Source organism: Cucurbita maxima, unplaced genomic scaffold (assembly GCF_002738345.1).
Source record: "Cucurbita maxima cultivar Rimu unplaced genomic scaffold, Cmax_1.0 Cma_Scf00054, whole genome shotgun sequence".
NCBI classification, from domain to species: Eukaryota; Viridiplantae; Streptophyta; class Magnoliopsida; order Cucurbitales; family Cucurbitaceae; genus Cucurbita; species Cucurbita maxima.
The window spans coordinates 555,812-574,103 of record NW_019272070.1 but is presented as its reverse complement, the minus strand read 5'-3'; the positions used below and the strand labels follow the sequence as shown (position 1 = coordinate 574,103).

At 36.2% G+C, this 18,292-nt stretch overlaps 3 protein-coding genes across 8 annotated transcripts; all 3 read left to right on the top strand.

The window, feature by feature from the left end:
* The first annotated feature begins 2,022 nt into the window (after positions 1-2,022).
* LOC111471635 (pentatricopeptide repeat-containing protein At2g13600-like) lies at positions 2,023-8,680 on the top strand. 6 transcript variants are annotated; one of them, XM_023117340.1, is made up of 7 exons: positions 2,023-2,332; positions 3,649-3,738; positions 4,272-4,740; positions 4,825-7,188; positions 7,528-7,602; positions 8,009-8,144; positions 8,310-8,680. In XM_023117340.1, the coding sequence occupies exons 2-4, from the start codon at positions 3,689-3,691 to the stop codon at positions 6,976-6,978; spliced, it is 2,673 nt and encodes an 890-aa protein (XP_022973108.1). In that variant the 5' UTR covers positions 2,023-2,332; positions 3,649-3,688; the 3' UTR covers positions 6,979-7,188; positions 7,528-7,602; positions 8,009-8,144; positions 8,310-8,680. The 6 variants fall into 6 exon arrangements, with proteins under 6 accessions (XP_022973108.1, XP_022973107.1, XP_022973106.1 ...); XM_023117339.1 differs by adding an exon at positions 2,486-2,623 and having other exon boundaries at positions 3,657-3,738; positions 4,272-7,188; positions 8,310-8,679; XM_023117338.1 differs by adding an exon at positions 2,486-2,623 and having other exon boundaries at positions 4,272-7,188; positions 8,310-8,679.
* A 1,968-nt stretch (positions 8,681-10,648) lies between these two features.
* On the top strand, positions 10,649-14,811 carry LOC111471652 (leucine-rich repeat-containing protein 9). Its single transcript, XM_023117366.1, has 10 exons — positions 10,649-10,869; positions 10,954-11,025; positions 11,109-11,201; positions 12,312-12,393; positions 12,490-12,546; positions 12,754-12,818; positions 12,919-13,014; positions 13,176-13,262; positions 13,370-13,450; positions 13,655-14,811. Exons 1-10 carry the CDS (start codon positions 10,771-10,773, stop codon positions 14,345-14,347), a joined length of 1,425 nt encoding a protein of 474 aa, XP_022973134.1. The 5' UTR covers positions 10,649-10,770; the 3' UTR covers positions 14,348-14,811.
* Positions 14,812-16,707: 1,896 nt separating this feature from the next.
* On the top strand, positions 16,708-18,005 carry LOC111471677 (photosystem I subunit O). The gene is made up of 4 exons (XM_023117406.1): positions 16,708-16,913; positions 16,993-17,065; positions 17,164-17,343; positions 17,818-18,005. Exons 1-4 carry the CDS (start codon positions 16,820-16,822, stop codon positions 17,912-17,914), a joined length of 444 nt encoding a protein of 147 aa, XP_022973174.1. The 5' UTR covers positions 16,708-16,819; the 3' UTR covers positions 17,915-18,005.
* Positions 18,006-18,292: the final 287 nt, after the last annotated feature.

The window sequence follows — 18,292 nt, the reverse complement described above, 5'->3', positions numbered from 1 at the left end:
ATCAAGCTTCAAGTTTGAAAATATATTTGAAGGCTATCTACGAGACCGAGAGTGCATTCGAATGAAAGAGATCATAAAGATATGATGGTTAATAAATTATGAAACCCGAATAAATAAGAGGTACATGAATGAATCGAGACAAGCGATCCTAAGGACAAGATGACTAAGAAAGACTTAAAGAGGTACATGAATGAACCGAGACAAGCGATCCTAAGGACAGGATGACTAAGAAAGACTTAAAGAGGTACATGAATGAACCGAGACAAGCGATCCTAAGGACAGGATGACTAAGAAAGACTTAAAGAGGTACATGAATGAACCGAGACTATATCGAACGGTTTGCAGGGATAGTCTTCACTCACTGGAAATATTAGAAGAGCTACATCCATTACAAGAGTCCCTTGATGATCTTCTAGGTTGATTTGGATTGCAGATGAAAGTTTCGAGCTCGCACCAAATATAAGTTAATATAATGTTAGCTCAGGTCAACCATGCAAGTGAATCACGGTTGGTTTGGTTGGATGAATGTATGATGACATGTGCCTCGTGGGCCTTACATGTGTCTATGTCATATTATACTATGCTATGCCATGTTATGTTATACCATGTTATGCTACTTTATGCTGTGTGGTGTTATGTCATGTTTATACGCTATACTATAGAGTGGCTATGACATGTCGTAGAATTATATTATGATGTTGATAATCTATGATGCATAAATCTCTATACATCATGTCATGTAAGCTATGCTACGTATGAAAGATTTAACATAAATTATGAATGCATAATTAATATACTAAATATTTTATAAATCAATAGAGTTTTCGATGCTATGAGAACCTCATGCATTTTTTTTTTTGTGTCATATGCATCAAAATACTTCTCTATTATGATTAGCACGAACATGTACCTTACAATATTTATGGAGGCCTCTCACTATGGGGTTCTTATGCGTCAGTACTAATCATAATGGGGAAGTATCCCACTTGTAACACACAATAATGTATGAGGTCCCCATGACTTAAAGTCATGACATAAGTTTATGATACAAGTCATGTCTCCATTCATTTAATAACGTAATAAGCCTATGAATCATGCATACATAATTTATGTCAAATTTTCGTACTTACGACAATGTAGGGGCAACAAGACATGCATCGTCATACATCATACAAATTTGTCCAACCAAGTGAACAGTAGAGCCACTTACTCAGTTGGCCTAGACTCGGTCGCTAGATATTCTTAGAGCTGACCCATATTTGTTCCTCAACATTCGATTCAACCTATATGGATCAACGACATAAGATTAGAAGATATTAACGCGCTTAATGCACTTAAAAGTCGGGACGATTTACAGAGCAGATGTGCTGGTTGCGCGTGCTTGTAGAAATGGAGTGGGATGCTTATTTTGGGTGTGCTGGAGTTGGGCTGAACTTGCTCGTGGGTTGGACGCTTGTAATACTTCCTGGGGCGTGGGTTAGATGCATTAATGTTGGGTTGGACGTGCGCCTAGAGTAGATTTGGATCTGACTCGAGTTTTGAACCCATAGATTCTTCTTCTTTACCTGGTAAATGTATGTTTTTTTTTTCTTTCTTTTATAGATATGTTTGTGAGATCCTATATCAGTTGGAGAGGAGAACGAAACACATTCTTTATAAGAGTGAAAACCTATCTCTAGCGGACATGTTTTAAAAATGAGGTAGCTTGAAAGGAAAAGCCCAAAGAGAACAAGATATGTCAAGATATGTCCCGAATTCACTTTTCCTAAAGTGATCTGAGCACCATTCATCGTTGTTGGGTATAGGTGGGTGTCAGGGAAGACACGTGATTGGTTGAGATCCTCGATGTTTTTGACAACATTTTCTAAAATTTTTAATGTTATTTATTTATTTTTGATAGTGAATGAATATTTTTTAAATGTGTATTTAAGTGTAAGTATATATTTTTTTAATTATTTTTTTAAATTTAAAGTATTTTTGAAATGTGGCATAAATTGAGTTGTTTTTGTTTGAACACTTTTTTTTATTAGCTCTTGGTTTCTGTTCACCGAGGAGAAACGCACGGTATTGTTGCTTGGAGTCGCCGGTCGTGAAAACCGCCGCAGGAAGCTGTGCATCGCCGTCTGCTCGTTTTCGGAGAAGGAGACTGGCCGCTGCATAGAGAAGCAGCACGCCGTGGGTCTTCGTCAACTGGAGGGACTCATCGCACATGGGCTGCAGCTCGTCGTCCGCCGGAAGAGGTCCCCGGAGTTGAAGCTGAACAGGGGAGGGGTGGCGGGAGGGAGAAGCAAGAAGAGAGGGTGGGCGGCCCGATCCGTTCACATTTTTTGAAGTAAGTCTCATGCTTGAGTTTAAATCCGAAATCACAAGCATTATGAGGTCTGCCTATATGAATTTTTTGTTGAAGCATGGAGTTCAACATATAGTATCCCGATGGCTTTTTGAACAGTTTACCATTTTGGTTGATTATTTCGGTATTTTGTAGAATCTGGGCGTACACTTTGAAGTTCAGGAATAGAAAGAGAGGAAATGTATCATTTGCCATTTGAAATTAAATATATATCTAATCCCAGATGAAGAGGTTCAGTCCAAGAAAATTTGTGAAGCAAACTTGCAATGGGAGGTAAACAAAATTTACATTTCTTCTGATATGGAATCACACAAAAATCAGCAAAAGATTTTCTCAAAAGTATTTAACATTAATGAATGAGAAGGGGGCCTACATCTCTTAGTAGGGGTGACCTAATATGCAATGAGTTCTATGAATTGGTTGCTTGACAAAGCCTTGATATTATCATTTGTATAGCTAATATTGTAGTGTTTGTTTTTGCCTCATAAGAACCACACGTATCTCATTGGTTAGTGCAAAGTCGGTTTTGTCCTAGTACTTGAGATTATGAGCTACTGATTTTTTTATTTATTATTTCACCTGTTATTAATTTCTCACATTATTAACATTTGATGGATTTGGAACTTTGCCAAACAACCATATAGAAAGTGGTTGTGCAGTAATATTTCTTTCAATTCCTAGCAATAGTTCGAATTCTTGGTGCTTTAGTAAATCGAATTAGGGATGTTATACTAGTTAAATATTCAAGGCGATAAAAAGTTTAGATTCATCTAAATGTTATTTTCTTGGAATGCACTTCTATTTTTGGTGTTAGGGATGATGGGTTCAAGAGTCTTGTTATTTCAATTCTGCTGCATTATTTTAATCCTAAGCTAACCACTCATGTTTTTTAGTTGAGTTTTTTTTTTCTTTCCATTTTACCTTGGGGAGGGACCTGTTAGAAGGGAAAAAGAAGAAGAAGAAAAAAAAACTACTCGAGGGTTTATCTTGAAAGGAAGAAATCGTCATAAGAAGGTTCAGGAATATGTAAGTTTGTAAGGAGATTATGATATGAAGTATTGGAGTTTATTGACATATTTGAGTTTGGAGTTTGTTGTCAATTGTGAGTGCCGATAGTGTTTTTCACCATCCGCCATCTTGTAGCATCTTGTAGTTCATTGGTACTTTTGAGTTAATAAACGTCATTTGTGTATATATGTTATAGGTGAATTCATGTATTTAAAGAAATCTCTTGTTGGATGGGACTTGTTCTATGTGGTTAAGGTGATATCATGTATTAGTGATACGTGTCTTTTCAGTTTTGCAGGTTTGGCGTAGGAAGCTTAATATCAGACACAAATGTTTTGTTGCACAAAGGTTGCATTGTATACATGTCTCCCCAAAACAAGGTCTATTTCTCTCACTCCCTCCTCCTTACGGCTCTACCATAGAGTTATTGTGATTGCTATACTTTTATGTTTCTTTACTTTTTAGGAAATATATCACATGCTATTTGGCTAGGCTATTCTGTAGTTATGGAAGCTATAATCTTCGATCTTTTTGGCTTTTATATTTCTGTTATATGATTACCAGTTGTCAAATTGTAGTTTTTTACATGAATCTCTAGTTTTGAAAGTTCGCTAAGTACAAGTTGTGTATAAGCATGATTATTGGTGGAATACATTTATAGTTTCATATTGGTTGATGGAGTTTATCATTTTGAAAATACTTCTAATATGGTGAATACATATAGGTTGTAATTTTTGAATTTCTCACATGTTTGATAGAGCTTATGGTAATTTCCAGACTTGTTCATTAAGTTGATGAATTTCTCTGAAACTCTGAACTAGTGTAATGGAAGTTATTCATGGAGCATTTATAATTTTGAAGATGCAAGTATACAGTTCTATTAGTTTGGCTTTCTCACCTAGATTATTTCCAGGTTCTTCCTCAGGCTCTTCCATGGCCTCCCTCCTCAGGTTTGCCGTTTTTCAACTCAGCAACAATTCCTCTATGGAAGGTTCAATCTCGGTCATGACCCCTTTGCTCAGCTTTCTTACATGGAACTCTCCCAAAAATTCTTTGAGGCCATGAAAGCTTGTACTTTTCTTGGATCAACATCCATTGCATCAAAGCTTCATGGCCAACTCATCTCCACTGGTTTGTGTTCCTCTGTTTTCCTCCAAAACCATCTCTTACATATGTACTCAAAATGTGGATTAATAAGTGAGGCTCTTCGGATTTTCTTTGATAGCGAGCATCGTAATGTCATTACTTGGAACACGATTCTTAATGGGTTGTTGGATTCTGGTCGAGTAAGGGAAGCAGAAAAGATGTTTGGTGAAATGCCCCTTAGAGATGCTGTTTCTTGGACTGCAATGATGTCGGGCTACTTCCGTAACGGTCAAGCGGTGGATACTATTAAGCTTTTTGTTTCAATGTTTCGGGATTCAGATTGTGTTCCTGACTTGTTTTCTTTCTCTTGTGCAATGAAGGCTTGTAGTAGCGTTGGTTATTTACGGATAGCTCTTCAGTTGCACGGTCTCTCAGTGAAATATGGCATTGGAAACAACGAAGCCATCCAAAATTCTGTCATTGATATGTATGTAAAGTGTGGTGCTATTTATGCTGCTGAGCAGGTCTTTCTAAGGATTGAAAAGCCAAGCTTATTTAGTTGGAATAGTATGATCTATGGTTACTCTAAATTACACGAGATGGGACAAGCACTTGACACTTTCATGAAAATGCCTGAACACGATTCCGTCTCTTGGAACACAATCATTTCAGCATTTTCTCAACATGGCCTGCACACACGGAGCCTTAGTACGTTTGTTGAGATGTGGATTCATGATTGTCAACCAAATTCAATGACATATGCAAGCGTTCTTAGTGCATGTGCCAATATCTATGATTTTCAATGGGGTAAACATTTGCATGCCCGAATTATGCGCATCGAACCCATTTTAGATGTTTTGGTGGGCAATGGGTTGGTAGATATGTATGCAAAATGTGGACTAATCGAAGCTTCAAAAAGGGTATTTAACTCACTAACCGAACGCAATGTAGTAACCTGGACTTCACTAATAAGTGGAATTGCACAGTTTGGTAGTCAAGAAGAAGTTTATGATATTTTTTACCGAATGAGAGAAGATTGTGTTATTATGGATGACTTTATTCTTGCAACCATTCTTGGTGTATGTGAAGGAGAAGAAAATATTTCAATTGGGGAGCAATTACATGGATTTGCGGTGAAGACTGGGATGGATTCATCTTTGCCTGTAGGCAATGCTACTTTGACAATGTATGCAAAATGTGGAGATGTTGAGAAGGCAAATCTTGCTTTTGAAACAATGGCTGCTAGAGATGTTATTTCATGGACAGCAATGATCACTTCATTCACTCGCAATGGCAATGTAGAAAGAGCACAGTATTATTTTGACCGAATGCCGGAGCGTAATGTCGTAAGTTGGAATTCGATGTTAAGTGCATATTTCCAGAACGGTTTTTGGGAAGAAGGTTTAAAATTATACATTTGTATGCTAAGACAAGAAGTTAGGCCTGATTGGGTCACCTTTGTTACCACGATTAGTTCTTGTTCGGAGTTAGCAATTTCAAAACTTGGAACACAAATAGTATCCCAAGCAGTAAGAGTAGGGCTTGGTTCTGATGTTTCAGTTGCTAACAGTGCAATTACCTTGTATTCTAGATGTGGTAAAATTGAAGATGCGCATAAAGTTTTTGACTCAATACAAGAGAAGAACTTGATTTCTTGGAACTCAATAATGGGAGGATATGCTCAAAATGGTCAAGGCAGGAAGGTGATTGAACTGTTTCAGAACATGTTGATGGTTGGTTGCAAACCTGATCATATCACCTATGTAGCAATTCTCTCAGGTTGCAGCCATTCAGGCCTTGTAAAAGAAGCAAAACATTACTTTAACTCCATGTCTAAAGATTTTGGCATCTGTGCAACTCCTGAGCACTTTGCGTGTATGGTAGATTTATTTGGTCGAGCTGGGTTACTAAAGTCGGCCATGGATCTGATTGGTCAAATGCCATTTAAGCCAAATGTCACCATATGGGGCACTCTACTCAGCGCTTGTAGGATCCACCATGACACTGAAATGGCAGAGATGGCAATGAAGAACTTGCTAGAATTGAACGCTGAACACTCTGAAAGTTACATTCTGCTAGCAAATGTCTACTCCAGCTCCGGAAAGTTGGAATGTGTTTCTGATGTGAGACAATTGATGAGACAGAAAGGAGTACAGAAAGATCCTGGCTGCAGCTGGATAGAGGTGAGCAATAGGGTCCATGTCTTTACTGTTAATGACACAAACCATCCACAAATCAAGGATATTTGTAAGGCATTGGAAGACATTGTTAAGAAGATCAAAGATGATTATGGTTATGTTGATGCGTCAAGTTCGATTGGCTATCATAGTGAGAAGCTTGCTATTGCCTTTGGTTTGATTAGCTTGCCTGATTGGATGCCAATCCATGTGATGAAGAACCTTCGAGTTTGCAACGATTGTCACCAGGTGATGAAATTGATTTCTCTTGTTTCCATGAGAAAACTTGTTGTGCGCGATGGGCACCGATTTCATCACTTGGAGAATGGGAGTTGTTCTTGTGGAGATTACTGGTAGTCATAAACTTGAATTCTGATGCTTTGATTTAAGAAAGGATAGGAAGAAGCTTAGCACATTAATGAACTCATCTCCCCCAGTGATTGTGAAAGGGATGAAGTGAGGGTGTGCATCCAGTGATTTGATTCAACTTGCTGGCTTTATCATGTCTTGAGTTTACGTGTCTCTAAACGAATCGATTAAAGATGCAGGGACATTAGAGATTGAAAGGTATTTGTTTTCCATTTTATAGTGTTTATGTTTCAAATGCTTCCTATTTCTCGCACTAATCTTAGGTGTCTTACCTGTTATTCTGGTCTTTTATTCTGTAAGAAGGATAGGTTGGTTTTGTTCATTTTCAGTTTCTTTGCTTCAAATTCCAATTGGTTCTATTGTATAGTTAGTACAATTTGTCTGCCGAACAAACAGTGATTTTGGTCATGTTGTTTGATAAGTATTTCGATCTTTCTGTTTTTGCTAACCATGCATAGATCTGAAGCAGGGAATATATGTGTACATTCCTTGCTACACCTTGATGGCTATTGATCATACAAATTTATTTGTTTCTAGGATGTTGCTATTGCTTATGGGTTCAATAACATTCCAAAGAGAAAACTAGCATCTTTGCAACTCATTGGAGCAGAGGTACATATTTACAGTAATTGGTTTGTTGTATCTATGCTCTAGATATGTACAGTTAATGAATATCATACGTCGTTGAACTTGTAGTTGTCCGTATTCTTCTCCATTTATTTTTTATTTTTGAAAGTTGCTTTCATTTTTTCGTGATTTCTGTACAATGATTTTGATGTTTCATACGGAAAAGGTTAAATTACTTTGAGAATATTCCTAAAACGCATATGACAAACAAAGAAATACATATGCGAAAGTAGTGTTTATAATCTTAGTTTTTGGGATTAAATGATTATCAAACGGAGTTTGAGTAATTCTGCATTTATGTAGGCTATAATCATTTGTTGTATATTTGTATCCTTTCTCATTAGCTCGAAATTGATTTTGTTTTGTCGTGATGGATCGTACATATACGTAGAACATTCAATAAGAACGTGACTCATTGTGAACAATTTTCAAATGATCTGGATTGAGATAATAGTAACTGCGCATGCACTCATTGACTCGAGCATGCACCCATAACGTGTGGTGAACTTGCATATTGTGTCAACAAGGTATGCCATTTTATTCATTCTCCTACTGTTTTGCATTGGAGGGTTGTGAAGCGTATTCTTTGCTGTTTACAAGGGACTCAATGTTTTGGTTTGTTATATTATCTAGACCTAGTGATTTTCAAGGGCATTCTGATCCAAGTGATGGAAATGGTTTATTTTTGGCAGGAATAGGGTAAGATGGAGCTCAAACAAACAACAAATTATATCAAGATCAAGTATGGATGCTAAGTTCATATGTCTTGCAAATGCAGCTACCAACCTTGTGGATTGGAGCCTTCTTAGTTAACTCAGAGCTCCTTGCCCATCTCATATGCGATAGTTCAAGCCAAAAGAATACGTACCAGTTGCAAACTCATACATTTCTAAAGAAATAAATGAATTTTTTGTTAAGAATGAAAAATAGAAATAGAATTAGAATCAAAGGTATTCTTGATATTGGATGACGGCGCTTGTAAAGACTTCACTGATTGAGTTAACCAAGATATTAGGATACTATTGCACTGATTCCAGAGTTCAAATTTGGTTGAATTTACATCTTGAGACGGTTCTTCAATTGTGCCATCAATGAAGCTAATTTTTTTTTTTGGCAATAAGAGCATGTATAACTAATTTACTTGAGGATTGATAATTTGTTCTATTTAATTGGATTGGAACGAGTGAATATCCTGGTTGATCAGAATGATGAATATCATAAAGATGTGTTAAATCAATATCGAAATTTTGAACCTGGATTTGACTGATTCTGCCATAAAGGAAATTTTGATATTTAAGAACACAAAGATCAGTTCTCTGATACCATGTTAAGAATTTTGTGTGACATATCTCTTTAAATGCTTCTTAGATAAACATTTCATCAAAATCCATTGATTATTATACATCGTGAAAATATTTTATTTGACTGACGTAGTTGTCTAACAACTTAAAAACAATAATCATCCAAATATGAAAGTGCCTTATCTTAATCCAAAGAAAAATGAATAGCATGTAATATTTGACAATTTTCAACCCAATGCTATAAGTGAATCTATTATAAAACATCCGTTCTCAACTTTCTGTTTAGGCAGAAATGGATGTGTAGTACTTCTCTACACACGACCTATGCACTTGCACATGGACTCTTGGTGAGCTCGTATACGTACCACCTGAATCTGACATTCAACTAGCTTACACTCACACTGTCATCATACCATAGAGGGAAGGGAGCACACATAGTATTCTGGGGTATACAATATCGTATTATAATATCATGGTGAACATAAATGTTGTAAGCTATGTGTCCTTACTAATCATAATGGAAAAGTACCCGATGTATGTAACCATACAATATGCATAAGATCCCTATAGTTTAAAATCATGACATGTATCTCTGATGCAATAACTTCATTCATTTCATACATAGCATAATCATTTCATTTCATTACCTGAGGTAATGTACGATATAGTACCATACTTTCTTAGCATGTCTCATTCATCAACGACATAACGTGTCAACATGATCTTCCATGACATATTGTAAGAAAATGACATATTAGAATCGAGGTAGAGCACTCTTCAATTAGTTGAACCCCTGATTTCAAGCACTTTTTAACTATTAGACGTGTATGTATGTGATTGTTTATAAATTGGTGTGTAATTTTTCTGAATGGTTTGTTATACTTGAAATTGATCCTTATGAAACTTTGTGGACCTTTTATGTGCATATGAGAATTACATACGATGTGAAACAATTACTTATATCTGTGCATGAAAATTACTTTAGATATTATGTTAGAGTCTTGGGTAAATTGTCGATATGTGTATAAGAGTTATATCACCTCTTCATGATATGGCCCTACGACAATTGCATATATGTATGCATGGAGATTGAACCGGTAACAGCCCATAGCCCACTGCTAGTTGATATTGTCATTTTTGTGCTTTTCCTTTCGAGTATCCTCTCAATGTTTTTAAAACGCGGTTAGGAAGAGGTTTTCACACCCTTATAAAAAATGTTTCGTTCTCTCTCCAACTGATGTGGGATCTCACAATCTACTCCGTTCAGAACCAGCCTCTCTCCAATCGATGTGGGATCTCACAGAACCATTGTACTGTGAATTTAGTTGCAACAATTGCTCATCTATGCCATGAAAATTGATCGATTATGGACGATTTATCATGATTATATGCATATCTAGCTCGAGTAGGGAGGTCATTCACTGCGTAGTTTCAATACCCAATTTTTCAAAAATGTTTTTAGGTCATTCACCGATTTATAGGTCCATTGATTTCTCGTAATTTATCGTGATTATATACCTACAACATATTTTTTATTTTATCTTTCACATTCTCTAGTTAATATGGATTTTTCCTAGACAATTATTTGAACCATTACAAACTCATTACAAATTTGCAATATACACATAGTTCATTATTTTATTTTATTTTTTTGGTATTTAATTAATTAAAAGAATATAAAGTAATTTATTTTCCAAAATAAATAATGACAGAAAATAGGCCATTCAACGTTTTAGGGTACATGCATGAGACATCGAGTTTCAACAAAATCAATCCAGCCGACAACAGAATTTGAAGCCGTCTTCGGAAGGCAGCGTCCGTTCCGAGCAGAGCAACTTGGATTTTCGCTACAATGACTCGCTTGGATTCAGAGCAAGTTCTCAATGATAACAGCACCCAAGACCCGCTCGCAATCGGTACTCTCAAGCTCAATCACAAGGCTCTTTCTGATGTACGATCCTCCCTTTGTTAATCTCTGTTGTTTTCTCTGTTTTTCCATTTCATTGAGTTCTACGGCACTCGTGTTGTTTTGCAGGTTAATGATTTGTCCGTTTTCAAAAACTTGGAGAAGCTCGATTTGACATTCAACAAGCTTACATCGCTTGAGGTATGTGCGCGTTTTTCTGTGTCTCATAACTAATGTGTTGATGTATTATTGGGCTTTTGTCGATTCTGGACGTTTGATTGAAGGGGTTGAAGTCATGCACCAATTTGAAGTGGCTCTCAGTTGTACAAAACAAGCTTGAAAGCTTAAAAGGAATTGAGGGGCTTTCTAAACTTACTGTAAGAACCACTTATCCTTCATCTTATATTATTGCCAATGGACCATAAGCATAACGTGAATACCTTTAGTTTATGTGGGTGTAGTTTCTTTTTTTTCTTTTTAATCTATTCTTTCTATACTCTATTAAGAATTTTGCAATGAGAGCTTTCGATTCAACGTCAACTATGCTACAACCTCCTATCGTTGGTGAATTATTATCTCATTCCATTCTAATGGTTCCACGAGTAATCAATGAAAGATAAAGAGACGTCACAATCTTTATAAGATATATAGTTACTCCTCTCATTGTCAATTGGTTTTTGGATGAATCTCCATGTTTATGCAATATATGTATTTTGTTCGAAATCCCATGTTTATCTAATATAAGTATTTTATTGAATTGTTCAATTATGGTTATGTATGGATTTGTGATGTGCACAAATTTCTGTATGGAATACGTTAAGATTTTCTGTGAGATCCCACATAGGAGAGAGGAACGAGTGCCAGTGAGGATACTAGGTCCCGAAAGGGGGTGAATTGTAAGATCCCACATCGGTTGGGGAGGAGAATGAAACATTCCTTATAAGGGTGTGGAAACCTCTCCCTAGTAGACGTGTTTTAAAAACCTTGAGGAGAAACCTAAAAGCGAAAGCCCAAAGAGGACAATATCTGCTAGCGGTAGGCTTGGGTTGTTACAATGGTATCAGAGCTAGTCACCTGGCGGTGTGCCCGCAAGGACACTAAGCCTTGAAGGGGGGTGGATATCAAGCGGTGTGCCAGTGAGGACGCTAGGCCCCGAAGGGGGTGAATTGTGAGATCCAACATTGATTGGAGAGAGGAACAAGTGGTAGGGAGGACGTTGGGCCTCGAAGGGGGTGAAATGTGAGATCCCACATCAGTTGGGGAGGAGAATGAAACATTTTTTATATGGGTGTAGAAACCTCTCCCGAGTCGACACATTTTAAAAACCTCGAGGGGAAAACCAAAAGGGAAAGCCTAAAGAGGACAATATCTGCTAGTGGTGGGCTTGGGCTTGGGTTTGGGTTGTTACATTTTCTTATACGGTAAATATATGGATGTAGATGCAATGGATTTGATTTTGAGTGTCCTTTGTATATTTTCCTAATCAGGTATTAAATGCGGGAAAGAATAAGCTTCAATCAATGGACGAAATCAGACCCCTTGTTGGCTTATGTGCTTTGATTTTGAATGGTAAGCATTTTGCTTGACATACTAAACTTCTTCATCAGGTTTATATGTTGATTATGATCGTTATCAATCAGATTATTTCATTTTGGGGCTTTACAGACAATGAGATATCTTCTATTTGCAAGCTTGATCAGATGAAGAACCTGAATACTCTGGGTATGGTTTCTCATTTTCATGTCCACTTTTAATGCTTTGCTGGTAGTTGGCATATTCAAGTTTTTTTTACCAAGCTTTATTTTCTTTTATTAAATAACATGTTTTGAGAATAGCCTTTTCTTATTCTCGAATCTGTCTTACATGTTCAAGAGTTATGCTAATTAGAAACATAAACTAAGTTATCTAACCGTTCAAGTTATTATGCAGTTCTTTCCAGAAATCCAATCCATAGTATTGGAGATTCTCTATTCAAAGTGAAATCAATGAAAAAAGTAAGAAACAATCTGTTCTTCTGTTTGATGTTGTTTGATGATTACTCGTACTTGAATACGTCCAAGAATCTCATAAGTGATATATTAATCGTTGTTTCAGCTATCTTTTTCTAATTGTAAACTACAATCTATTGATTCTTCCCTCAAGTCTTGTATCGAATTGAAAGAGCTTCGACTTGCTCACAATGAAATCAAGGTATGTGCTGTTTGGATTAGTTTGTGATACTTATGCAGATCTCTTGAGAACTTGTTTATTACTCCTAAGATTGCACAATGATGGGATAGAATCTTTATTTGTCTTGTGTTTTTGGAAACTAATTCGTACTCATTCTCGTCGAGCGTACTTCCCCTATCCAGATGCTCCCCAAGGATTTGGCTCATAACAAGAAATTGTTGAATTTGGATTTGGGAAATAATATCATAATTAGATGGTCAGATGTGAAGGTAAGATAAATCCTATCTAACATTTTCCTTAATATTTTAAATTTTCAATATTTTTTCCATTTTAACCTCCTCTTTTTCATGAATCACTGTTTGTACTTTTCTTCTAGGTATTGAGTTCATTAGGAAACCTGAGAAATCTTAATCTTCAAGGGAATCCTATTGCTGAAAGTGCTAAGTTAGATAAAAAGGTCCATCCCCATTCTCTCTACGAGTCTTCTACATCTATTTTTTTTTTTTTTTTTTTTTTAATTACAAGTGGGGTATGAGAATTTGAACCTCCAACCTCAGTGGAAGGAATACATCGCATTACTGTTGAGCTATGCTTACTTTGACTATCCATTTTAAATAAATCCGATCATCCAAAAATACGTTTCTGACAAGTGAAACTACAGATTCGTCGACTGCTTCCAGGCCTGCGTGTATTGAATGCTAGACCAATAGATAAATACGTAAAAAATGAGAAGGATAACGGGAGTGAGAAAGACGATGACAGTTCAATAAAGAAGCTAGAGCTTCAAAAAGAGAAAAAGGATGGAAAACCGAAAAGGAATGCCAAAATGCTGTCGGATCAAGGCAGTGATGGCGAAGTTGATTATTCTCATGATGATGATATGGAAAAGAAATCGAAATTGGAGAACAAAAAACGCAAGATGGACAAGGTCACCAGGGAGGAGAAAGAAGCTCCATCTCTCGACAATAAGAGAAATCACGGTACAAATGATATTGCTGAGGATAAGAAGACTTCGAAGCAGAAAAGGTCAAAAAGCAACAAGGAGCCATCTTCACCCAAGATCGAAAAGCAGAAGAAGAAAGCAAAGAAGGAAGGGGAAAAGCAGGTTGATGTTGTCGACGACACTGAAGTGCCATTTGAACAGCTTTTTGGAGGAGACGGTGTTGAAGACATGGATGCCGGTCTTAGAAAGGTTGATGAGAAAGCAGTAGAGGACATGAATTTAAAGGCCAACTTGGTATCATTTGCAGCTAATAGAAAGGAATCTAAAAAGCCAGACAGAGCTACAAGGTTACAAATATCCCCAGTAGTTGAAATCGGAATGGGTGGACCATCAGCATGGGCTGATGAGTAACTGCGAGACAAATCCATTCAGTTTCTTGGGTAAGTTTTGATCTCCCGGGAGTTCCTAGTTTGAACAGATGTTTAGAATATGAACTCATTTCAGAGTTTAATCTGGCTATGAGCTATGAAGCATAAGCAGCTGCTGTTGGGCATCGTCTACTGATGTTGGGAGACTTTCACAAACATGGAATGGTGAAGAATTGTCATGATACCTTGATCTGCCTAGTTAATTTAAACTGTGACTAACCAAATCATGTTGTAGCTTGTTGGCTTCGTTTGGGGCAACCGAGTAAGACTCGATGCAATCCAAGTTTCAGGTTCGATCGGGTTCGGTAGGGAGAACAATTTTGAACAGTTGTGAGTTTGGCATTGAGAACATGGAGGTGAATCATATGAGAGATTTATTTGATAAAAGATATATAATGAAGTTATTATGCTACTAGAATAAGTTAGAGGATTATTGCCAGTTTTATGGATTTTTTGAAGAATCTTTTAAGCGTTACAATTTTAAATTAGTTGTACTTTTTAGTTCATGATCATATTGCCCTTGGAAGTTTATGAATCTATCATAAACTAATTCTAGTCCATAGAAGGGTGAAGCTCCATTGTTCATTGTCATTCAGTCGAGCTCATAATTCACTCAAAAATTAATATCGAGTCACATATGATCATTTCATGAAATATTAATTTTCTCAATTTACAGATTTAGGAGATATTAAGTATTTCGAAATTTAGTCTTATACAAACTCATTGTATAAGATACTCCTCCATAGTGTTTAACAAAGAGCCAGTTAGCAAGTGTTGGTGCGATAAGTTAGACCTATGGAGTGTGCAAGCCTGTCTGATGGACACATATTTGCATGCGTATGTCATGTATAGAGAAGTACTACACATCGATATGTTACGATAAGAGAGGATAGGTCCCCATGTTACTTGTGTTTGCATTTCCCGACTCTAACAGTGGGATCACACTTAGAGTATTTATTAAAATTCTCAAACCATGTGCTACTCTTAAATTTCAAGTAAAGGCAAAGCGCTCCTATACGGATGACAACGATATCACGTTAGAGACCATAAAACCGGTACTAGGGTAGCTTTTTTTTTTTTTGCTTATTAGTCTAAGGTTAGTATAGGACATTATTTTATTCCCTAACTTTATCTATTATGATATACACGGATAATTCACTTTATATAATTTACCTACTTTATATTAAAACTAATTTTATCTTCCACAACCATAAAAAAGACGATGCGAACGGGTTACTCATATACATGACAATTAATTACAACTCATTGATTTACTTAATCATCGATATTCTTAGTTATATGTTAATGAAATAACAAGTCAATCCTTGATATATCCTAACATCATTGTACAACGGGTAGAAATTAACGTGTTCATTAATTGTGATTAGCACATCAACAAAACGACTGCACTTATGCACTTTGTCAATTCACCATATCTTTTATTTTTTAGATCTTCCCACCTAAACCTTAATAATTAGAGATGTCCACGGGCATTAAGAATTTTTTAATGGATAATTTTCATATTTCAATATAATTTCTCTTTAAAGGCAAAACATTCTAATAAATTCAATCATATATCATCAAAAAAATCATTTTTAAAAATTTAAACATTACTAGATATTACAATATAATTTGTTTGAAACCAAACTTCTCCTCAGGAGGACAGATGGGTCGATTCAGGTGAAATTCAATGTAGATCAAACTTTCTATTCACTCGTAGATTCGGGCGGTTCGGGGAGACTACCTTGACTCCTCTCTTCTCGAGAATTCATACATCCTTTATCAATATATGGACAGTTATCTCTCGAGCACAGGTTTAGGTTCGGCCTCAATGAGAAAATAAAACAGAGCACCTAACAACGTATCCACCCTACATGGTATGGTTTGTTACGACACGGCTCGGAATAGTAAGGTATCAAGTAGTTGATGTGGATATATATATAGAGTTTCATGTACTAATTTTGATATATATTTATATTTGAGCGGAGATGAGGTTGGGCAATATTATCCATATTCCCAACCCGGTTAGATAACAGGGGGAATCTTTCCTCGCTCCCTTTCTCATTTTTCGTTTAAACAGAGATTCTCCGCTCCATTGATCAAAACAGGTTGAATGGACATCTTTATTAATAATAAGACGAGTTGAAATTGGTGATACGACAATCAAACGCTTAATTATTAGAGAAATATAAATAAAATATAATTGAAATGAAAAATGTAAGCTCCCACCACCACCACACCACAAATGTTTGATATTGTAAACGAAGAGAGGAAAAGGGGCCCACTTTATCCAAATAAATCCGACGTGTCAAAGCTTGATTCATCAAAAATACATCCAAATATCCACAGCAATCGAATCAACAGCGCTTCCCCAAATCTCCTCCCCAACAAAACCCCTCCCTCACTTCTACTGCATACCAATCCCAAACCCTAATCCGCACAATCCCTCCCAAAAATGGCGTCCGCCTTCGCTACCTCCTCCTCCGTCGTCGGCCTCGGAAGCTCCTCCCTCTCCTCTCCTTCCTCCAGATCTCCCCGTCTCGTCTCCGGTAACCGGCTTCCACTTGCAACTATTTTCCCCTTCCTCTGCCTTGTAATTGAATTTGGCGTTTTTTCTCGTCTTCGCAGGGTTCATCAAGCCCCCTGTCGTCGCGAGGAATCCGTTCGGCGTGGCGCGTTCATTCGGCGGAAGGTTCACCTGGTAAGTAAGATTAGAGTGAGAGATAGTATATGAGTTGGTCGGTTTGGGATTCGATTTGGAGAATGACGAGTTTGTTGTACGGTTTCGTGGTTTGAAAGCTTTCAGAGAGATTGGCTGAGGAGAGATCTGAATGTGATCGGATTTGGACTCATCGGGTGGATTGCGCCGTCGAGTATCCCGGTGATCGACGGGAAGAGCTTGACGGGGCTCTTCTTTGAGAGCATTGGAGCAGAGCTTGCGCATTTTCCGTCTCCACCGGCGCTCACTTCTCAGTTCTGGTAACATCTATAATTTACCGCCAATTTCTTCTTCGCACAATTTTAAAATTAATAGTTTAAAATATTATTTTAAATAATTTAGAACTAAAAATTAGGGTATTTGTCCTAACTTAATTGTTTTAGGTAATAAAATTTTCAACTAAAATAGATTTATTAAATAATAAACTCAATTTATCATAAATTTTTTTTTGGTAATTTATTAAAAATAGCTCTTTTAATTCAATTTTAATATATATTTTTGGAAAGTATTTTTAAAACAGAGTGGAATAATAAATAAGAAAAAATTATGAAATTAAATAAATAATATATACATATATATATAATTATATAGATCAATTGAATAATTTCGAGTTTATTCAATTAAATTTAATCTAAAGAGAAGTTATGAATCAAATCTAACCCAAATAATTTTAAGTTGGAATGATTATTAATAAAAATGATATATATTTAGAACAAAAATATTGTGAAATTCAGGTTGTGGCTGATTACGTGGCACTTGGGTCTGTTCATTACGCTGACGTTTGGACAAATAGGGTTCAAGGGGAGGACCGAAGACTATTTTCAAAAGTGAAAAATGTAATAATTGTTATTAAAGGAAATGTAATTTCAGTTTTTATTCTTCATGTTTATTACTTTATTAAGTTATCAACTTAGTGTGTTTGTGCCCATCATTTTCTTCATCTAAATCGTTTCAATACGATCTAATGCAATGAATCGTTTCAATACGATCTAATGCGGTTGAATGAAAGTCCCACATCAGTATGGTTAAAGATATTTAGTATTAAATTATAGTTTACCATATATATTATACTTATATTTTATTATAAACAAATTTTTAGATATTTCTTTCTATATATTGTTTTTTTTTCATTTATTTACTATTTTCATATCTTGTCGTTTATTTGATTATAAATAGAGAACTTTTCTATACCATTTAGGTGATGAATTA

Excerpts from the sequence above, each read along its gene's own strand:
- LOC111471652 (XM_023117366.1), top strand. The coding sequence starts at position 10,771 with ATGACTCGCTTGGATTCAGAGCAAGTTCTCAATGATAACAGCACCCAA. Across the intron at positions 12,394-12,489 it reads ATGTGCTTTGATTTTGAATG|ACAATGAGATATCTTCTATT; the intron begins GTAAGCATTTTG and ends GGGGCTTTACAG. Across the intron at positions 13,263-13,369 it reads TTAGATGGTCAGATGTGAAG|GTATTGAGTTCATTAGGAAA; the intron begins GTAAGATAAATC and ends CTTTTCTTCTAG.
- LOC111471677 (XM_023117406.1), top strand. The coding sequence starts at position 16,820 with ATGGCGTCCGCCTTCGCTACCTCCTCCTCCGTCGTCGGCCTCGGAAGC. Across the intron at positions 16,914-16,992 it reads ATCTCCCCGTCTCGTCTCCG|GGTTCATCAAGCCCCCTGTC; the intron begins GTAACCGGCTTC and ends TCGTCTTCGCAG. Across the intron at positions 17,066-17,163 it reads TTCGGCGGAAGGTTCACCTG|CTTTCAGAGAGATTGGCTGA; the intron begins GTAAGTAAGATT and ends GTGGTTTGAAAG.
- LOC111471635 (XM_023117336.1), top strand. The coding sequence starts at position 3,689 with ATGTTTTGTTGCACAAAGGTTGCATTGTATACATGTCTCCCCAAAACA. Across the intron at positions 3,739-4,271 it reads ACATGTCTCCCCAAAACAAG|GTTCTTCCTCAGGCTCTTCC; the intron begins GTCTATTTCTCT and ends GATTATTTCCAG.